We start from the raw sequence: 24,005 nt of genomic DNA, 5'->3' as shown, positions 1-24,005 counted from the left end.
CTTGGATACACAGTACGGAAATTTCATTCAAGAAATTATGAAAAAATTGTAACTAAGTAGCAAATTCTTTCTTGAATTCACTTGTTGAATAAACAAAAAGACATTTCATTCAAGAAATTATGACAAAATTCTAAGTAAGTAACAAACTCTTTATTGTTTTCACGAGTTAGATATACGATGTAGAAATTAAATTCAATAAATTATGAAAACATTCTCAGTCTAAGTAGCAAATTCTTTCTTGAATTCACCTGTTAGATAAACAAAAAGACATTTCGTTCAAGAAATTATGTCAAAATTCTAAGTAAGTAACAAACTCTTTATTGTTTTCACGAGTTAGATATACGACGTAGAAATTAAATTCAAGAAATTATGAAAAAATTGTCAGTCTAAGTAGCAAATTCTTTCTTGAATTCACCTGTTGGATAAAAAAAGATATATCGTTCAAGAAATTATGACAAAATTCTAAGTAAGTAACAAACTCTTTCTTGAAGTTACCTCATGGTTAACCAAGGAAGAAATTTTATTTAAGTACTTATGAATAAATTTTAAGCAAGTGACAAACTCTTTCATGAAGTCCCCTCATGGATATGAAAAAATTGCTAGTAAGTAGCAAATTCTTTTTTGAATTCACCTGCTGGATAAACAAAAAAAGACAATTATGACAAAATTATGACTTAGATACACAATACGGGAATTTCATTCAAGAAATTATGAAAAAATTGTAACTAAGTAGCAAATTATTTCTTGAATTCACCTGATGGATAAGAAAAAAGACATTCCATTCAAGAAATTTTGAAAAAATTATAAGGGATTAACAAACTCTTTATTGTTTTCACGAGTTAGATATACGACTTAGAAATTAAATTCAATAAATTATGAAAAAATTATCAGTATAAATAACAAATTCTTTATTAAATTTACCTGTTAGATAAACAAAAAGACATTTCGTTCAAGAAATTATGACAAAATTCTAAGTAAGTAACAAACTCTTTATTGTTTTCACGAGTTAGATATACGATGTAGAAATTAAATTCAAGAAATTATGAAAAAATTCTCAGTCTAAGTAGCAAATTCTATCTTGAATTCACCTGTTGGATAAACAAAAAGACATTTCGTTCAAGAAATTATGACAAAATTCTAAGTAAGTAACAAACTCTTTATGGTTTTCAGGAGTTAGATAAACGTTGTAGAAATTAATTTCAAGAAATTATGAAAAAATTCTCAGTAAGTAACCATTTCTTTCTTGAAGTCAACTCTTGGATACACAGTACGGAAATTTCATTCAAGAAATTATGAAAAAATTGTAACTAAGTAGCAAATTCTTTCTTGAATTCACTTGTTGAATAAACAAAAAGACATTTCATTCAAGAAATTATGACAAAATTCTAAGTAAGTAACAAACTCTTTATTGTTTTCACGAGTTAGATATACGATGTAGAAATTAAATTTATGGTAAGTAACCATTTCTTTCTTGAAGTCAACTCTTGGATACACAGTACGAAAATTTCATTCAAGAAATTATGAAAATATTTGTAAGTAAGTAACAAACTCTTTATTGATTCCACCTCTTGGATATACAGTACAGATACTTCATTCAAGAAATTATGAAAAAATCGCAAGTAAGTAACTTTTTTTCTCTTTATCACAAACAATTTTCACTTAGCTACATGATGTAGAAATTTAATTCAAGAAATTATGAAAAAATTCTCAGTAAGTAACAATTTCATTCTTGTAGTCAACTCTTAGATACACAGTACGGGAATTTTATTCAAGAAATTATTAAAAAATTGCAATTAATTAGCAAATTCTTTCTTTAATTTACTTGTTGAATAAACAAAAAGACATTCCATTCAAGAAATTATGACAAAATTCTAAGTAAGTAACAAACTCTTTATTGTTTTCACAAGTTAGATATACGATGTAGAAATTAAATTCAAGAAATTATGAAAAAATTCTCAGTCTAAGCAGCAAATTCTTTCTTGAATTCACCTGTTAGATAAAAAAAAAAACATTTCATTCAAGAAATTATGACAAAATTCTAAGTAAGTAACAAACTCTTTATTGTTTTCACGAGTTAGATAAACGATGTAGAAATTAATTTCAAGAAATTATGAAAAAATTCTCAGTAAGTAACCATTTCTTTCTTGAAGTCAACTCTTGGATACACAGTACGTAAAATTCATTCAATAATTTATTAAAATATTTGTAAGTAACAAACTCTTTATTGATTACAGCTCTTGGATATACAGTACAGATACTTTATTCAAGAAATTATGAAAAATCGCAAGTAAGTAACTTTTTTTTTTCTCTTTATAGCAAAAAATTTTCAATTAGCTGCATGATGTAGAAATTTAATTCAAGAAATTATGAAAAAATTCTCAGTAAGTTACAATTTTTTTCTTGAAGTCAACTCTTAGATAGACAAAACGGAAATTTCATTCAAGAAATTATGAAAGTATTTGTAAGTAAGTAAGTAACAATCTGTTTATTGATTTCACCTCTTGAATATACAGTACAGATACTTCATTCAAGAAACGTGATTAAACACGTTTTGAAACTACATGCTATTTGCATGCCTTTCCTTGGCACCTTTCCAAATGAGCGGGGATTCCCCACTGCTTCCTACACATTGCAAAAAGTGAGCAGTATGAAAACTCCACGTTTTCAACCAGACTGGTTTTTTAGAAAACACAACCACATAGATGACACACATACATAGAGACGAGACCCGCACAGACACGACACACAAACAGAGTCATAGTGAGAGAGATATCCAACACGTTGGGTTAATCTAGGTTCACTTAGACTGGCGCGCCAGTCTAAGTGAACCTAGATCAACCCAACTTTTTGGATATTTTTTCGATTTTTTCATAATTTCTTGAATGAAGTATCTGTACTGTATATCCAAGAGGTGGAATCAATAAAGAGTTTGTTACTTACAAATATTTTCATAATTTCTTGAATGAAAATTCTGTACTGTGTATCCAAGAGTTGACTTCAAGAAATAAATTGTTAATTACTGAGAATTTTTTCATAATTTATTGAAATTAATTTCTACATCTTTTTTCTAACTTGTGAAAACAATAAAGAGTTTGTTACTTACTTAGAATTTTGTCATAATTTCTTGAACGAAATGTCTTTTTGTTTATACAACAGGTGAATTCAAGAAAGAATTTGCTACTTAGACTGAGAATTTTTTCATAATTTCTTGAATTTAATTTCTACGTCGTATATCTAACTCGTGAAAACAATAAAGAGTTTGTTACTTACTTAGAATTTTTTCATAATTTCCTGAATGGAATGTCTTTGTTTATTAAACAGGTGAATTAAAGAAATAATTTGCTACTTAGTTACAATTTTTTCATAATTTCTTGAATGAAATTCACGTATTGTGTATCTAAGAGTTGACTTCAAGAATGAAATTGTTACTTACTGAGAATTTTTTCATAATTTCTTGAATTAAATTTCTGCATCATGTAGCTAAGTGAAAATTGTTTGTGATAAAGAGAAAAAAGTTACTTACTTGCGATTTTTTCATAATTTCTTGAATGAAGTATCTGTACTGTATATCCAAGAGGTGGAATCAATAAAGAGTTTTTTACTTACTTACAAATATTTTCATAATTTCTTGAATGAAATTTCCGTACTGTGTATCCAAGAGTTGACTTCAAGAAAGAAATGGTTACTTACTGAGAATTTTTTCATAATTTCTTGAAATTAATTTCTACAACGTTTATCTAACTCCTGAAAACAATAAAGAGTTTGTTACTTTCTTAGAATTTTGTCATAATTTCTTGAACGAAATGTCTTTTTGTTTATCCAAGAGGTGAATTCAAGAAAGAATTTGCTACTTAGACTGAGAATTTTTTCATAATTTCTTGAATTTAATTTCTACATCGTATATCTAACTCGTGAAAACAATAAAGAGTTTGTTACTTACTTAGAATTTTGTCATAATTTCTTGAAGGAAATGTCTTTTTGTTTATCCAACAGGTGAATTCAAGAAAGAATTTGCTACTTGGACTGAGAATTTTTTCATAATTTCTTGAATTTAATTTCTACATCGTATATCTAACTCGTGAAAACAATAAAGAGTTTGTTACTTACTTTTAGAATTTTGTCATAATTTCTTGAATGAAATGTCTTTTTGTTTATTCAACAAGTGAATTCAAGAAAGAATTTGCTACTTAGTTACAATTTTTTCATAATTTCTTGAATGAAATTCCCGTATTGTGTATCTAAGAGTTGACTTCAAGAAAGAAATTGTTACTTACTGAGAATTTTTTCATAATTTCTTGAATTAAATTTCTGCATCATGTCGATATGTGTAAATTGTATGTGATAAAGAGAAAAAAAGTTACTTACTTGCGATTTTTTCATAATTTCTTGAATGAAGTATCTGTACTGTATATCCAAGAGGTGGAATCAATAAAGAGTTTGTTACTTACTTACAGATATTTTCATAATTTCTTGAATGAAATTTCCGTACTGTGTATCCAAGAGTTGACTTCAAGAAAGAAATGGTTACTTACTGAGAATTTTTCATAATTTCTTGAAATTAATTTCTACATCGTTTATCTAACTCGTGAAAACAATAAAGTTTGTTACTTACTTAGAATTTTGTCATAATTTCTTGAACGAAATGTCTTTTTTGTTTATCCAACAGGTGAATTCAAGAAAGAATTTGCTACATAGACTGAGAATTTTTTCATAATTTCTTGAATTTGATTTCTAATTCCTATATGTACCTCTTTATAACAATAATAATTTTGTTACTTAATTCTAGTTTTGTAATAATTTCTTTAAAGAAGTGTCGATTTTTTTATTAGACAAGTGAACTCAAGAAGGAATCTGATCATTAATTACTATTTTTTAATAATTTAATGTTTTAAATTTACTCATTGTGTATAAATTAATTGACTTCAAGAATGAAAGTGTTACTTACTGAGTTGACTTCAAGAAAGAAATAGTTACTTACTGAGAATTTTTTCATAATTTCTTGAATTTAATTTCTACATCGTTTATCTAACTCGCGAAAACAATAAAGAGTTTGTTACTTACTTAGAATTTTGTCATAATTTCTTGAACGAAATGTCTTTTTATTTATCCAACAGGTGAATTCAAGAAAGAATTTGCTACTTAGACTGAGAATTTTTTCATAATTTCTTGAATTTAATTTCTACATCGTGTATCTAAGTCATGAAAACAATAAAGAGTTTGTTACCTACTTTAAATTTTGTCATAGTTTCTTGAACGAAATGTCTTTTTTTGTTTATCCAGCAGGTGAATTCAAAAAAGAATTTGCTACTTACTAACAATTTTTTCATATCCACGAGGTGACTTCATGAAAGAGTTTGTTACTTGCTTTAATTTTTTTCATAATTTCTTAAATGAAATTACTGCATTGTGTATCCATGAGGTAACTTCAAGAAAGTTTGTTACTTACTTAGAATTTTGTCATTATTTCTTGAACGAAATGTCTTTTTGTTTATCCAGCTGGTGAATTCAGGAAACAATTTGCTACTTACTTACAATTTTTTCATAATTTCTTTAATGAAATTTATGTATTGTATATCCAAGAGGTGACCTCAAGAAAGAATTTGTTACTTACTTACATTTTTTTCATAGTTTCTTAAATGAAGTTTTTGCATTGTGTATCCAAGAGGTGACTTCAGGAACGAGTTTGTTACATGCTTACAATAGAACTATTCTAAAGAATAAAGACGGGTTAAGCTTAAAGATATTTATTGCTTAAACGTACTGACACATAGCTCAAAGAGACACACAAAGCCCAAAGAAACATACACAGCTCAAAGAGACACAAACAGCCCAAAGAGACAAACATAGACCAAAAAGACTCAGACACCCCAAAAAGACACACAGTCCAACGAGACACCGCCTAAAGAGACACACACATCACAAAGAGACACCCACAGCCCAAAGAGACACATACAGCTCAAAGAGACGTACACGGCCCAAAGAGAAGCACACATCCAACATAGAGACACAAAGCCCAAAACGACACAAACAGCCAAAAGAGGCACACACAGACCATAAAGATTCAAACTGCCCAAAGTGATATACAGCCTAAAGAGACACACAAAGCCCAAAGACACACACACACATATAAAATAGACAAAAAAAACGCCCATACAGAGACATACAAACCAAAAAGATTCAAACCCTCCAAAGAGACACACATTACCCAAAGAGACACACATGGCCTCTAAGGTACACAAACAACCAAAAGAAACACACACAGACAAAAAAGATTCAAACTGCCCAAAGAGACATACAGACTAAAGAGACACACACACACAGACCAAAATGACTCAAACAGCCCAAAGAGACACACATATCCCAAAGAAACACAAACAGCCCAAAGAGACAGAAGCCCACAGAGACAAACACAGCCAAAAAAAGAATAAAACAGATAAAATATACAAAAAAAGAAAAAAAAGAAAAAAACATTAAAACTATACAAACACCCAAAAGATAAGAAAAACGACAAAAGAAACAAGCAAAGACCAAAAAAAAAACCGCCCATAAAGACACATACAGACCAAAAGATTCAAACGTCCCAAAGAGACACACATAGCCCAAAGAGGCACACATGACCCCTAAGAGACACAAACAGCCAAAAGAAAGACACATAGACCAAAATGACTCAAACAGCCCATAGAGATACACCTAGCCCAACTAAACCCAACCAGCCCAAAGAGACAGAAGCCCAAAGATACAAACACAGCCCAAAAAAGACTCAAACAGCCCAAAGAGACACAAACAGATCAAAAAGACTCAAACAGGTCAGAGAGACACATAAACAGACCAAAAAGACTCAAACAGCTCAAAGAGAGACACAGCCCAAAGAGACAAGAGACGCACACCTCCAACAAAGAGACACATGGCCTGAATACACACAAACATCCACAATAGTCTAACAAAGAGGTGCAAGCAAATAACCCGGGAATTCCGATGTAAGCAAGCAAAATAACATGGGAGTTCCTATACCAGCAAGCACATAACAGTGACAAAACCAAAAAATGAAAGAAATGAACAGGGGAGTTCCTAAACATGCACGAAAAAAACATGGGAATTCCTATACACGCAATCAAATAACATGGGAATTCCTATACATGCAAGCAAATAACATGGGAATTCCTATACACGCAAGCAAATAACATGGTAATTCCTATACACGCAAGCAAATAACATGGGAATTCATATACACGCAAGCAAATAACTTTGGAATTCCTATACATGTAAGCAAATAACAAGGGAATTCCTATACACGCAAGCAAATAACATGGGAATTCCTATACACGCAAGCAAATAACATAGGAATTCCTATACATGCACGCAAATAACATTTGTATTCCTATAAATGCAAGCAAATATCATTTTAATTCATATTCTTTAAAGAATCATAAAGGGTTCGTAAATTAAACTACCTAAAAAAAAATGGGTAGTAATTTTCCTTAAATATACGATCATGTGTCTTCCTATAGACGCAATAAAATAACTTTGGAATTAATATACATGCCAGATAATAACATGGGAATTACTAAACACGCAATCAAATAACATTGTAATTCCGATACAATAAAGCATAAAACCATGTAATTAAGTAAAACTAAAGCAAAATAAAGTTGCTTTACATATACATCCACGCAAATAACATGGGATTTCATATACAAGCAAGCAAATAACTTGGTAATTCCTATACACGCAAACAAATAACATGGGAATTCCTATACATGCAAGCAAATAACATGGGAATTCCTATACATGCAAGCAAATAACATGGGAATTCCCATAGAAGGAAGCCAAAAACATGTCATTCCCTTTACTCTCTATAACATCACATTTGAATCATTTGAAAGGTAATCAAATGCCAATGTATTTACTATACACGCAAGAAAATGACTTTGGAATTCATATACACGTAATCAAATAATAAATAAATACTTATACTTTAAATCAAATAAGATTTTCATTAATATCCATACAAGCAAATAACAAGGGAATTCCTATGCATGCAGGCAAATAACTTGGGAATTACTATACACGCAAGCAAATAACATGGGAATTCCTATACATGGAAGCAAATAACATGGGAATTCCTATACAAGTAAGCAAATAACATGGGAATTCCTATACATGCAAGCAAATAACAAGGGAATATCTATACCTGCAAGCAAATAACATGGGAATTCCTATACACGCAAGCAAATAACATAACCATTTCTTTTATTCAAATCTCAACCACAAATCAAGTTATCGTATATTGAACAACCTCTGATTGGCTCATAAAAAATACCCACGTCAAACGATACATTCATTGTGCAATTCTTATCAAAAACAAAAAGCTTTATACCCCTTTTTTTCAATGAGAGTTAGCTTTAGCAACGACACATTCCTAACAAACTATTCTTGACTAAAGGCAATTGTCCAAAAAATCAATCACACTAGGACCGGTATTGCGTACTCGTTCCTCTTTGAAAGATGTATTGACCTCTAGATTAGAATTACCTACCAGAAAAAGCGGAAGGTCATTGTAATAGGCAAATGACCCTGGTAACCCAATTACTTGAAAATATACCCGCATATTCATGCCTCAGGCGTAGGTTTGCGTGTATATTTTCAATGCATTAGGCGCTTACTACTTATATATATATATATATATATATATATATATATATATATATATATATATATAAATTGAACTGGTTCCAGATAGATGTGCCTGGCCGAACTAGGTTATCTTTAGAGTACCTTTCCCACGTATATCCTCCTTGAAGAAATCAGAGTGAATGGTGCTTAGGGTTGCTGCTCCTGAAAATTTATCGTCAAATTCTTTTTTACTTTTTTTCTGGATTTAAACCTGCTTCAGAAATATTCTCTTTTCCAGAAATAAATTTATGTGTGCGGACCTAGCCTCAGCAGTCATCTTCCAAGTGGACTCTCGCCTGACATAAAAAAAAAAAAAAAAAAAAAAAAACTCACCACAAACAGCAGACGATCGTTTTCAGAAGCGCTGTAAATAGACCTCATATAATATTTGGGCGGAATGGAGTCAATCTTATAGCCAAAAACTTGTCTTATGGTCTCCCGAAAATTTGAGGAAGTCGTACGAAACGCTTCTTTCAATCTTTCTTGGACACGATTGGATGACTCTAGCTGAGCTTTTAATGCTAAAATCCATCAAAAAATATATTGTATAAATATGGGTATCATTGCAGCATAAAAGATATTCAATACAGGTATGCATGCAGGAATCCTTTTTTTGGGAGGGGGAGGGGAATAGAAGTAAAGAAAGTCTATTAGACAGTTTGAATAAGAAGTACACAAAGATATGGAAAAAATTAGGATTTCAACCCCAACCCCTGCGTACGCCCCTCAGCCAATATAACCCTTTGGATAACCTTAACCTTTCTTAAAAACTACTACCCACATGGAAAGTTATAAATTTAGGGTTAAACTCCTTCGTCCTTTAGAAATATCTTTTATTATTCATTTTCAATCCAATTTAATTTGTAATTTAACAAACAATACAAAAAAAAACACAGTAAACCTTAGTTCCCCCTTCCCCAAAAGCAGGGTAACACAGCAGGGGCATCAAAAGAGATGCCCCTCAAAGAAGGCTTCGCCTTTGGGCCCCGGCAAAAGCAGGTCCGATTTCTGACAATGATATCTAGTAAGCTTCAAACTTTTGGTTTTCTTTTTTTTGGTTTTTGAATTGTTGTAAACCCTTGTTAAAATATATACAACTATTTTTGCAATTACCAGCCGCCTGGCCCGGGCACTAGGCACGTGGCAGGCTTCTATATATGGATTCTTATTGTCGCTTGTCTTCTAACCGCAGATAATTTGCTGTCTTTTCATACTGCAGTTTTCTCAAAGATATTTGATTATTCAAGAAAGTACAATTCCTAATGATGATTTCTACTAAGCTTCAAACTTTTGGTTTTTTTTAAGGTTTTTGAATTTTTGTCATCCCTTGTTGAAATATATACAAATATTTTAGCAATTAGCAGTTTTTTGCTCTTTAGGCAACGTAATATATATTCATACTGAAGTCTATTCAGATATTTGATTATTAGAGCATGTCCGACTTCTAACAAGAGTTTCTACTGAGCTTCAAACTTTTGTTTCTCTTTTTGAGGTTTTTGTATTATTGTAAGCAGTTGTCAAAATATATGCAAATATTTTTGCAATTACCGGTTTTTTGTTCTTTACGCAATTTAATGTCTTTTCATACTGGTATCTATTTAAAAATATTTGATTATTACAGCATTTCCGATTTCTAACGACGATTTCTACTAAGCTTCAAACTTTTGTTTCTCTTTTTTAGGGTTTGTTTCTCTTTTGTCAAATTAAATGCAAATATTTTTGCAATTACCAGTTTTTTGCTCTTTAAGCAATTTAATATAAACTTTTCCATGCATGAAAATCTACAATTTTTCCACATAAGTGTGACAAGTGTGACAACGCCTTTGCAATACTGATGTATATAAAAAGGACGTCATTCACATTTTTTTTTTCTAAAATTAATACTCTTAACGAATTTCCTCAAACTTCTGACCTATCTAGATCATTTTTTTTAGGCCAGAATATCACAGGATGCCAATTTTCCCGGAAAAACATGGAGCCGTCTTCGAGAACGTCTGGCATTGATACAATTAAAGCTGTCGAATTAAAGAAAAAAAATACCAAAAATATGTACATATATTTATAATATAATAAACAAACAACAAACATAAATTTTAATAAAAGAGAAAACCAGAACTATTTATAAGACAATTTATGAAGAGTATTTCCACCATCCCCAGTTTTTCAGAATTTCTCCGAATCCCCCCCCCCCCAAAAAAAAAACTTTATGCTCACCCAAATCCTCCAAAAACACATGTTCATAAATACAGGGACGTTAAGAAAAAATTCAAATTGTCACCAGTTAAGTTTAAATACATCCTTTTCGGAAGAATAGGAATATAAGTCTGCGAACCCAGATTAGAATACTGGAAGCTACAGAGATGACAATGGTCAAACATGATTCTGAAGCAAGGGCGCTCCGAAAGACAGAGGAGGACTTTTTAGATCTTTTTTTTTAGAGAAATCGTCAATGGATTGTTCCGGGTAGCCGCCTGACTGGCCGTATTTGAAAACAGTAAGTTGTACGAAAAATGTGTTTCAATTCTGCTTTCTAGGGCTATAATGAGAAAAAGGTGAGATAGCTAGGACGCGCTCTTCAGATGAAGGATCTAGGGTCAAACAAAAAACAGGTCGTCCACGAATGGGAATAGTATCCCTAAATGTCCTCAAAAGAAAGTTTTTCTGACGGTTTTTTCAACCGAAAAAGGAAAGCAAATTTCAGAAATGCTATTCGGTAGTAACTAACGCTATAACACAGCTTTGAAGTGCCAAAAAAGTATTCTTACGCTGAAACACTAAAATCATAGGACTGCAGGAAAATGTCATATCAAGAACTTGGACAGGGGACATAACCTTAACTCAAACTTTTAAAACAAATAAAATCCCCTCTTATATATGACCATTGTGGTTGCCGACTTTTTGGTCCATGAATGTGTTCCCTGAGCCTCCAAAAATGTTTCATCTTTAGCTAAAATGTGTTAATTTAACACCTCAAACACTAGAGGTGATTTTTTATCTGTTGTATTATTGACCAAAAGACGCTTTGTGAACCTCTTTCAAAGCGACCAGTTAACATTAAATATAATAAAAAACGAAAAAAAAATCCATATAAAACTTTCATACAAAATGACATATTGTGAAAAGCACGAAACTCATACAAACATGTAAATCCCTAACTTTGGAGACAATCCTTTACTTACGACATCTCTGGCGAAACCTGGATGCTAAAAAAAAACACAAAAAAAAAAGAAAAGGCACTACTTTGATGAAAAATAATATTTTTTCCAGAATATATTTCCAGTTGCGAAATGTTTCGTTATTTACAAAATATGCCCCTTCTTTGCCCTTTTATGTCCCAAATTTCTAAAATGTGCCACTTTTTCCCCCAATTTATGTCACTGTGTCCCGGCACATGGGAATGTGTTCTTTTGACATAAGTTGTGCCCAGTTGGCAACCCTGTTCAACAATAGTCGGTTTACTTTCTCACTATCATATTTACATAGCGCATTCAAAAGCAAATAACTACCGGTACTCATTTTAGTCCAAAAACAAGCAACAATTAACCTGGAGAACCACATTAAAAGAAACGGTTATTCTTCAATTATGCAGAGTTACTCATGCAAATAACTCTTTACAATTACCTTTAAACTTGATGACCTTTACATATTTAGAATCTTCATAAAATGCAAATTCTGTTTATGTACATTAATTGGCAAATTCTTATTTTTTTGAGTTTCTGTCACTATTAACAGGGTTTACTCTATACTTACAGTTCATTAACTATTTGAAAAATTAAATATGACAAATCGATGATAAAAAAAAATATTAATTAAGTTTCTCTGCCCCTCTTAAGCCCTGGATATAATTTCAAAATCTTGGGAGACAAGAGCCGGTTTTCAGGTCACCCCACATCCAAGACGAAGCTGGACACGGGTTATGCGGATTATCGAGTGCTTGTGCTCGGGTCAGTCAGAACTCGTACTGAACCATGCTATTCTGGGTTGTTCTAATTTTGAAGAACTGGGTTCAAATTCTTTCGAACCCGCTTAAAACACGCTCCAAACGCAGTGCCTGAAAACGGGATACAAAATATTTTTTCTTTTAAAACAAATTGTGTTCAAACAATTGTGTTTTAAAACGAATTTTTGTATTCTTTTAAAACACGCTTCAAACGCGGTGCCTCATAAAAGTGTATTACTGAGCCTAAACTTGTCACTTGTCACAAGGCCGTATCCAGGGGGGCTACCCGGTTTGACCCCCCCCCCGAAATGTTTGTTTGACTCGTAAAAACGTAACAAAAATGAACATAAACAAATTTTGTACGCGTTTTTTGAGGTTTTTTGTGTACCCCCCCCCCCTAAAAAAAATTAGTAACCCCCCTTCCCTCCCCCCCCGAACAAAAATCCTGGATCCGCTTCTGACTTGTGACACATCTCCTATTAGAAAAGTCTCATTTAGCGAGGGAAATTCCCAGAAAGTTGATTAATTCGCTAGTTAAAAGACAAATATACCATTCAATTCGCCTATACCATTCAATTCACCAGCTTCCTTTCTGAATATAATTACCGCCACCTCGCAATCGCCATTACATCCCAGCCTCTCCCCCTAATGTCTTGACACGGTCCCAGGCTAGACACTAAGTTTACTAATTTTTGCATATTCTTTTTTTAATTGACACTATCATCCGACTATTGATAAGAAATAATAAAAAGAAATTTAATTTACATATTTTCTAGAATGCCTTTTGTGAATGAAAAATGACTTTCATCAGTTTAAAAAGAAATGGTATTTTAAAAGATTAGTTCAAAGAAAGTACAGTTAAAGAAACCCTCCCGCTGCAGCTTGTGACCCAGTGTTCTATTTTTCAAAAATGCTCCTGACGGAAGACCTTCGCTTGTCTATGCAAGCCTAAATTTATAGCATCAATTTTTTAATACCGAGAAAACTTGTTATACTAATCTTTGCTGTTGCTAGTTTCAGGTAGAAAAGATAAATTTTTCCAGATCTGCAAAAGGTATTTATAATAACTTGCGCTTCAAGAGTGTACCCGGACGCGAATTGCACTGTAAAATTATTTAGTATTTTTATCAACAAATAGTAAAATTGGACTTAGGAATTATACTAATGATTGTAGCTAAATAGAGAAGGCGTGAATTGGGGAGGGAGGCCCGTGGCCCCTAGATTTTTTTGCTTCATCTAGATTTTGAGAAATTCTTGTTTGGGATATTTTCATTGAAAAACGGTTTTTATGTTATTTTCATTAAAAAAAAATAAAAATAAAAATAAAAGCGACGAATTCTCCCCCCTGACTTTGAAAAATAAATCCCCCCCCCTAATTTTGAACTGTAAAATTATAACGTTGCAAAAATTACTTATTATTTCTATCAGTGGGTGGCAAAATTGGGCTTTAAAGTTATACTAATCATTCGAGCTAAATAGCATTGGCGTCAATTGGGAAAGGGACTGATGACCCCTAGATTTTTTTGCTTCTCCCTAGATTTTGAGAAATTTTTGTTTGGGGTATTTTCATTGAAAAATGGCTTTTCTAGTATTTTCATTAAATAAATTGATAAGCAACCAATCCCTCCTTAACTTTTAAAAATACCCCCCCCCCTTTAATTTTTTTGAATTGACGCCATTGCTAAATGGTCACTAGCTTTTTTTGGAATTTTTTCAGAGAAATTAGTAGTTTTTTAATATTAATTTTGAAAAAAAAACTAAACAATTGTGATTTAACACGTTGACCAATTTTTAATTCATATTTTGTGTTATTAATTTAAAAAAGATTTTCCACAAGATGAGTTTTGCAAAGGGAAGTAAAAAGCTCCAATAAGCCAAAAATGAGCAAAAGTTAAGTAAAATAACCTTCTAAGCGTAAAACTACCAAAAATCACTATCAAAAAATAAATGAAACTAAAAACGAACAGAAATTACAATAAATAGCCGAGTCAAACTCAAAACGAGCAAAAATTAACAAAAGTAGAGCTGATAACCCCATGCCTTCTCAAGGTTAGAACATAATTTGGGCCTTACAGTAAAAAAAAAAAAAAAAAAAAAAAAAAAAAAAAAAAAAAAAAAAAAAAAAGACCGTGGATTGTCAGTTTAATTGACATATACTGATATTTACTCCTTAAAGTTTTGATAATTTTTAATTTATGAAAGTAAAAAAAGCGAAAACATTTCAAATGTGTTCTTTTTTTCAGCGAAGCACAAATTGTGTTTTAGTCTTGAGAAGACATGGGGGTTATCAGCAGGGGTGTCCCGAGGGGAGGGGCGTGCCCCCCCAACTTTTTTGCATTCGGTAAAATTACCAAATGCCGAATTTTCCGAAAATTTACCGAATTTTAGGTAAATTTTACCCCTCCCCAACCCTCGGGACGCCCCTGTTCCATTCAATTCCGATAAGATTTGTTGCCCCTTCACTTTTACTTGATATTTGCATAATATCAAATATCAATTTCCTTCTAAAGCTATGCAGATTTTAATATTGAATGCCATTTACCCCATATGTTAGCATAAGTGTTTTATTATCGAAATTGGATCTTTGATTGAAATCGTGGAATCTCGGTCTGAATTCAAATTTTGGGACTTTGTCTTATGAACAAATATTTGCATTAGATTTATAGCCCAATTGTCTCGGCTGCCGATTTTATAAGCAGCATCAAAAACAAATAAATTACTGAACGGAGAAAGGAAAATTATATTTTGCTGAAAAATAAAAAGTCTCAACCGTCTTGGAGGATATTGCAGGACAAACCTACATATCAAATTTACTATTTACCAAATCAATAAATTTATAAATGCTTATTAATTTTTCATATGGTAAACAAACGTAGCTCAGGCACAAACACTTTCTAGATAAAATGAGACACGCCTGGAACACCAGCTCAATTTATTTTACAGTATGATTGGTAAAAATAACACAGCTGCATTTTGAGCAATGGTACGACTTACAGTGATCTAGTTCGAAATGGTACTGAATTATTTGTTAATTATTGTTAAATCAAAACTGTATTAATTTATTGGTACTTATGTATTATACGAGAAACACACTCGAGAACTTGTATCGCGAACATGAGACATTGCCCGTTTTTCACGGTGTTAATACCAGACAATTAGCTTTGGCTGTGGAAACTACAACGAAGAATTACGGAAGGGGAGCCACCCAGAGCGCATTATATTAAATACGAAACCTAAACTAACTTAACCAAAATACCAACTAAAAATTTAATTAAAATATAGATTTAATTAAATAAAATTTAATTAGAAATATAACAATGTATTTTCCACCGAGCCAAAGCTAATTGTCTGATATTAACATCGTGAAAAACGGGTAATGTCTCACGTTCGTGATACAAGTTCTCGAGTGTGTTTCTCGTATAATACATAAGTAGATAAGTATGACGGCACTAGACCCTAAGGCCCAAATCGGCGGTGCTGATCTCCGTTTCGTGGCCCTTCAGCCAGGAAGTGCAATGGGGGGGGGAGGCTGGGGCCAGCCATCCTGTGCTTTTGCACACTCTTCCTGCTTACATCCCCCAGATTTCTCCAGGTACCCATTTTAAAGCTGAATCACCAATTTATTTCAAGGGCTAGGAATTAGTAAACGCTTGTTAATTTCATATACCGTAAATCTATGGCACAACCGCGTCCTGGGCACAAATTCGATTACTTAGGATTTTTTTTTCTTTTTTACAGCAGTTTTGGTAAAAACGACGCAACTGTGTTTTCAGCAATGGTACGATTTACTGCGATATATTTTGAAATCGGTTCTAAATTGTTTGTCAATTATTGTTAAATTAAAAACTGTTTAAAGGGTTTAAAACAATTTGTTTAAAGGGTTAGGAATTAGGAAACGCTTGCTAATTCCATATATGGTAAATCTCAGGCACAACCGCATTCTGGGCACGAATGCAACCACTTGGGACAGCGGATCGGGATTTTTTTTTTTTTTTTTTTTTTTTTTTTTTTTTTTTTTTTACGGCAGTTTTGGTAAAAAAGTTACGCAATTTTGTTTTTATGGTACTAAATTATTTGTCAATTGTTAAAAAATGCTTAAATCTTCTGAAGACCACATTATGTTCTAAAGGCCACAAAATTTTAATGTCAGAAACGTGTTCTATCAAATTCCACTCATAATCAATAGTCAGAAGAGATGTGGCAACAAGCTAACTCTGGTATACAACAATGAATATCCTAATTTTGTATTGAGCTAAAGGTAGGCTAGAGAGACCTGAGCACCAAACTTGAATCAAGTATGTCAAGCAAAAGATACATTTTATTTCATGTTGATATCGGTGATATAAGCGTGAAAAATGGAAGCAACGCGAGTTATCGAGGTGACTTACTTGTACGGCAACCCTGGTAGTAAGAGTTGAGCATTTAGCAGGATTTTTATTAGCTTTGGAGAAGGATCTTTAGATTCCAGGTGGGGTTTTGAGTAACTTAAAGTGGCTGAAATCACCCTCAAGGATCGGAAATGGAGAGGGCAGATTGAACGGACATGTGCCTATCTGCAAATCCAGATGCTATGGTAGATAGTGATGATGTTTTAAGCAACTTTTGCAAGAAATCAAGAAGCATTAGAATCAGGGGCGGATCCAGGATTTGTTTAGGGGGGGATAGGTTTATCCGATAAAAACATTTTAGGGAGGGGGGAAAAATAGGTTGATCCGGTAAACTTGCGTTAGGAGCAAGTTTAATTAACGCAAACTTGAGTTAATTAAGTAAATTACACTACTTTAGACTACGCTAGGGAGGGGGGAGCGCCCCCTCGCCCCCAGGATCCGCCACTGATTAGAATATAAGATCATATATGTTCATGTGATTGTGTATGTGATCCATAGTTTAGAAAGGCTTATTGTTGTAGAAAACACAGGTGACTGAGGGAGTGGCCAGAGGCGGTTTTAGGGGAGGGACAGAAGGAACACTTGCTCAGGGCCGCAGAAATTCTAGGGACGTAAAATTTAAATAAATAATCCAACAGTTGTAATCATTTTTTAACTTTGCAAAATTTATTTTATTAAAACAAAGCTGAGGGTGCAGTTAATAAATGAAAAAATTTAATAAATCTATAAATTAATTGATAAAATAAAAAATAGTAAAATAATAATAATGAAAATAATTAGATTCAAATAATTAATAATAATTAAATGATTAAATAATTTAAATAATAAATTATAAAATAACTAGCAGTAAATTATTAATTAACTAAAAATGAAAATTTTTGTTAATATGTGAAAACTTTGTTAAAATTTGGCCTGAAAATTTTGTGGGAGAAGGGGGGGGGGCGGCTAATCAGAATTTTACCCCAGGTGCAAGAGACGCCAGAACTGTCACTGGGGTGGTAGTCACCTTGCAGCCCTGAGTTTGATATCAAAACGTGAAAAGAATTTTTAACTGAAAGTAAAAATCTGCGCAAAACTTATTCTATATATGAGGTGGACTACTATGGAGGCTTATTATTTTAGCTCTCAGGTAAGCTTAGGAATGATAAAAATTCGGGGAAGGGGGGGGGGGAATAATAGAAAAACTAATAAGAAGTGCATAGAAACTCAAGAAACTCTTAAATAAGATAATGGAAATAAGCTTAATAATAATCTTGCATGCAAATGCCAATTGAGACGGAGAATGTGTCAGTAATAATCGATTGCTAGTAAACTTTTGATCATGCGGTAGTTCTTAGCACATGATCCAGGACCGTATCCAGGATTTTTTTTTCGGAGGGGGTTTTACTCAATTTTTTTGGGGGGTGGGGAGGGGGTTTACACAAAAAAACCTCAAAAAACGCATTCAAAATTTGTTTATGTCCATTTTTGTAACGATTTTACGAGTCAGAAAAACATTTCTGGCAGTGGGGAGGGGTTCCAACCCCCTAACTCCCTGAATACGGCCTTGTCATGAACCTCCCCGCTCCCTGAGCCAAAATTCTAAGTGCGGAATGATATGCACATATAAACATTAATAAAAACAAAAGTTAAGCTTGAACTATAAAGGTATTAAAAATGCGTTAAAAAACAAACGTTAAACACGTTAAAGCATATCTATAAATCGTACCTTCAATAAGACAAGCCAAAGCTTCGGAGCTAGTGAAGCTCCGCCTCTTTCCCGGTTCCTATCAAGCTCCGAGTCCTAACTCATTTTTTTTCTGTGAGCATTGCTTTACACTAAAAAGTTTGTTTTTAATCTTACAGCTACAGATTTATGTCAATGTAAGTCCTACAATTACAAGAACAAAATTTAACCACGTTTTATCTCACCTTGTATTGTCTTATTTAATTTAAGTAACTTTTTTCTTATAAAAATTTAATCGACGTTAGTAAGACGGATTACCACAAGTTTAATAAACATTCATTAAATAACATTTATTAAATATACCAAGTTTACTTTTTAATATTCAAATTCATCTAGGCAGAACAAAATAAATTAAACTTGGTAAAATTGATAAATTTACAACAGACTATTTTGTAAATTTAACACATATTTTAAGTAACTTTGGTGAAATTGGTCTGTCTTCAACAACTTATTTTGCAAATCTTTATGAGCCTGGGGAAATTATTTAATATGAAACAAACTATTTTAAAAATCATAGTTAGCGCAATAGCGCTGTCTAAGTAAAGAGCGATGTGGGCACAATGTATTTTTTTTTTGTTTAGACTAGGGCACTTCGTTTCGAAGGAGTTGTCGCAGAAACTTTGAAAAGGGCTTTAGATTGAAAATTGGAAGGGCCAGTGCCCTTTTTAATAGTCGAAAGTGATTGGAGGGCAACTAACACCCCTTTCACGCCCACCGTTTCCCCAAACACATCCAATCAAAATTTTGGTATGTCAATTTTGTTCAACATAATTGAAAGATCCGGAAATTATATCTTTGAGGATGACGCTCCCCCCCACAGCCCTCAGGACAATGGTCGTAAGTTATGCCCTGGGGGCATATAAGGTTTTTACAGAAAGTTTTGTCGTAGAAACTTCAAAAAGGGCTCATTCAATTGGAAATTGAAAGGGCTAGTGCCCGTTTTAATAGTAGAAAATTATTGGAGGGGAACTAACACCACTCCCAAGCCCACCATTTCCCAAAACACATCCAATCAAAATTTTAGATAGTCATTTTGTTAAACGTAGTTGAAAGGCCCGGAAATTATGTCTTTGAAGATGACAATCCTCTCGAAGCCCTCAGGGCAAGGGTTGTAAGTTATGCCCTGGGGCATATAAGGTTTATATAGAAGGGGTGATCGTATAAACTTTGGAGGGAGCTCATTGGATTGATAATCAGAGGTTCTGCTACTCTTCTTAAGATTCAGAGTGATCAGAGGGCGGATACCCCCCAAACACACACACACACACCTCGTATTTTCCCGAAATACAACCAATAGAAATTTGGAGATGGTCATTTGATGCCGTAGACACTTCGAAAAAATCTCATTCGATTGGAAATTGAAGGGACTAGTGTCGCTTTTAATAGTAATCAAAAGTGATTGGAAGTGAAATAAACCGCCGCACACGCCCACCATTTCCCCTAACACATCCGATCAAAATTTTGAGATACCCATGAACCGAAGTTCAAAGTAGTTAAAAGATCCGGAAATTATGTTTTTGAGGATGACCCCCCCCACACCGCCCTGGGTTAAGGACTGTAAGTTATGCCCTGGGGCCATATGAGCTTTTTTTTGTTTAGAAATGTTGGTCGTATAAACTTTGGAGGGGCTCATTGGATTGGTAATCAGAAGTTCTAGTACCATTTCTTAAGATTCCAAGTGATCGAAGGGCGGATACCCCCTAACACCTCGTATTTTCCAAAAATTTATCTGGTAGAAATTTTGAGATGGTCATTTGTTGTCGTAGAAACTTCAAAAGAGGCTCATTCAATTGAAAACTGAAACGACCTTTTCTAATAGTCAAAAGTGATTGGAGGGTAACAAGCCCCCCCCCCCTCACGCCTTCAATTTCCAAAATATATCTAATCAAAATTTTTAGATAGCCATTTTTTTCAGCGTAGTTTGAAGGTCTGGAACTTAAGTATTTGAGGATGACAGCCCCCCCCCCCCAGAGTCCTCAGCACAAGGGTTATACGTTTTGCCCCGAGGGCAAATAAGGATTTTATGGAAAGGGTGGTCCTATAAACTCCGGAGGGGGCTAATTTGATTGGAAATCAGATTTTCTATTTCCCTTCTAAGGTTCAAAGTTATTTGGGGCAGCTGTCCCCCCCCCTCTCTACGTTTCATTTTCCAAAAATACATAAAATCAAAATTTTGATATAGCCATTTCTTCAAAAATAGTCCAAAGATCATATAATGAGACCTATGAAGTTGACAGAATTCTCCAGAGTCTGGAAGAAAGGGTTGTAAGTTATGCCCTAAGAGCATGTAAGGTTTTTATGGAATGAGTGGCCGTGTGAACTTTAGAAGAGGCTCATTTGATTCGAAATGTATAGTTCTAGGTCCCTTTGAAAATTCAAACATAATGAAGAATAAATAGCCCCCCTCCCTGCCATCCTCTTTTCCCAAAAACGCATTTAATTGAAATTGCGAGATAGCCATTTTGTTACAAATAGTCCAAGAATCAGATAACAATGTTTTTAGGGTGGACATAATCCCCCAGAGCCCATCGACAAGGGTTGTAACTTATGCTCTGGGCATATAAGGGTTTTATAGAACGGGTAGTCCTATAAGCTTTGGATCGGATGGAGCCCCTTTGATTGGAAGTCCGAAGTTTTAGTCGCCTTTTTAAGACTCAAAAGTGCATGGAGGGACGTCAGCCCCCCCCCCCCCAATCCCATCATTCCCCAAAATATATCCGATCGAAATTTTAAGAGAGCCATTAGGTCCCGTTATTGGGGATGTCAACCTCCCCACAGTCCTAGGTACAAGGGCTGTAACTTAGGAAATTTGTTCATTGTTTATATATAATATGTTACGGTATTGAGAAAGGTATGCATGTTTGAACTTTATTTTCCAAGAAGACGAAGGGTATTCAGATCAGCCTCTCATGTTGAGGGGAGTGTCGAACTAAATCGATACACGTTGTTTGTATATGGATTTTAAAAAGGATATAGCACATAAATGACCGAATCTGCAGTTTTGGGAAATTGGTGAAATAATTAGACAGATGATCAAGACGGCAATATTTGTATTATATCGATACTACCGTAACTACTGCCTCTACTTCTACCTCATTTCTTTATTTAGAGTATTAAGTGTAAAGTCTGATTAAACCAAAAGACGCATTGTGCATGCAAACTGTCAAAATAGCATTTCTCAAGAATTGATTTGGTTGAAATGGAAATTTTCAGAGAATGCCTAAAGAGGAAGATCATCTGACCAAAAGGCAATATGTGCAAACTACTGCTAATGCTACTGATACTGCTACATTTACTACCACTACTACTACTACTTCAATTGCAACTACTTGTGGGGCTAAGAGCATTGAGATGAAAATTTCAAGGAAGTATATGAACATACAGGCTATCAAAAGGACATGTCAGCAATGTCATGGCAAGGGCTAATTGTATTAAGTTGAAACCTCCAGGACTTGATGAGAATGATATTCAACTGATCAAAAGGAAATAGGTTAATACTACTACTGCTAGTAATACTACCAATATACAATAATATTACTAGTAATATCAATAGGCCTACCACTGAAGGCACATAATGGGGCCTCAATCCTTCAAACCTTATTCCACCTCACCATCAACGTTTTAGCACAAAGGTTGAGGTGTTGCCTCTCATCTGATTTATTTCAATTATTTTCAATCTATATGATCAAAGACCAAAATGAGACAGTATCCCTTCCAACATCGTAGTTAGTTAACAATTTGCCATTTGTATGACTAGAGGCACAAAGAGGATCCTTGGACCCTCCATTACCACCATCCCACCCACCAGCTTTAGAGAAGAAAGGCAGTTATTTTTTTTCTAATCAGCTTGACACTTATGGGACAAGTACCTTGAACCAATGGGAAACGTGAATGACGATTTTAGGGGCGTACAGTCAACACCCACCTTTGCAAAAATGTGCTTGGGTTCATCTGAAGCTTTTTGGTCAAGAAGTATGGGTCAATGGGAAAGACGAAATGGATTTTCAAAGGCACAAACATCTTTCAACCACTACATACCTTCCCTACGAAAGTACCCAGTTTTGTTCGAAATTTGGTGGGTATATAGCTAGTATCAAGGAGACTTACCCAAAGGAATTTTAAACCACTACCCAATTCGGTATACCCACAACCCAATTAAACCACTACAACGCTTTACAGTCTCAAAAGGCGAAGATTCGCGAAACAGATCCTGTTAGCTCCTGAACTGCAAAGATATGCGACCTAACATTTCTTATGGAACATTTTCTTAGCCCTAGGTAACTAACTCCCCAGCTTCAAGTGAATCTAGCCAGTTTTGATTTCTTGGTGACTTCCCTGCCAAGCTATCACAGAAGTTATCAATCTCAAGCGACCAATCCAGGGTAGATCAATCAAAGAATTGTCAGTCTAAATTTGTTTATCACGGTAGAGTCTCCTGCCTATTGGCTTCTCAGCTTCACTACCTCACCCCAAAGCTATCCCTGTGTGGCAATTGTATCTCACGATTTGATCCCCTTTTATTGCACTGGATGAGTAAAGGCACTAATAGGGACCGTGATCACTCCAACTTCATCCTCAACACCAATAAGGCAAATATTCTAAATCCAAAAGTTTAATTCCCCTTCGAACCCCCTTCACATCTACCCCACTATTTTTCGTAAGAATATTATCAACCAACATCCACAGATGACCGACATTTCGACCAATTGGTCAAAATGGTGCCTAACATACAAATCAGAATCCAACATTTTCATACTCAAACAGAAAAGGTGAAAAGTCAATTAAACAAATAATCAACCACTAATTTCAAAAAAGGCTTTTCAGTGACTGATGTTTTGACCAAATATTCAGATTTCGTATTGGACCCGAAGGCCCTTACCCCCCTCCTCCCAACAAAATCTTATATTTCGTTGAATTTCTGTGCACCTCTTATTCAATTTAACAAATAAAGTTTTTAGATTATCCCCCCCTCCCACGAAAAAAAAAATCACAATCTCAATCACAGAAAAATCACAATCCATTATTTTGGTGCTTAAGCAGAAAAGGTTAAACATACTCCACAAATAATCCCAAAATCCCTTTGTTATAAAAATATGTTAATTAAAAAATAATAAAACAGCAATTTCGAAGAAAACTTTTACAAAAAAAAGTTGCCGAGAGAAAAGTAAAGAGCGATATTAAAATATCAATAGGCCTATTTTTTATTTATTAATATGATTGCATTTTTCTTCTCCTTTTGTTTTTCAATATATATGTAGTAAAATATTGAGTCCTGCCA

The 24,005-nt window shown here is 33.7% G+C and overlaps 1 protein-coding gene across 1 annotated transcript in view; it reads right to left on the bottom strand.

Annotated features, from left to right (window-relative positions):
• Positions 1–24,005, bottom strand: part of Mad1 (Mitotic arrest-deficient 1) — a 183,894-nt gene that overhangs the window by 33,483 nt on the left and 126,406 nt on the right. Inside the window, exon 11 of the mRNA XM_089086702.1 lies at positions 9,007–9,194. Within this exon, the coding sequence (XP_088942828.1) occupies positions 9,007–9,194 (188 nt within the window). The remainder of the gene's footprint in view (positions 1–9,006; positions 9,195–24,005) is intronic.

This window comes from Artemia sp. Qi Xiang Cuo, chromosome 3, assembly GCF_049724085.1.
Source record: "Artemia sp. Qi Xiang Cuo chromosome 3, ASM4972408v1, whole genome shotgun sequence".
NCBI classification, from domain to species: Eukaryota; Metazoa; Arthropoda; class Branchiopoda; order Anostraca; family Artemiidae; genus Artemia; species Artemia sp. Qi Xiang Cuo.
The sequence above is the reverse complement of the archived record's forward strand: the minus strand, read 5'-3'. Positions and strand labels throughout refer to the sequence as shown.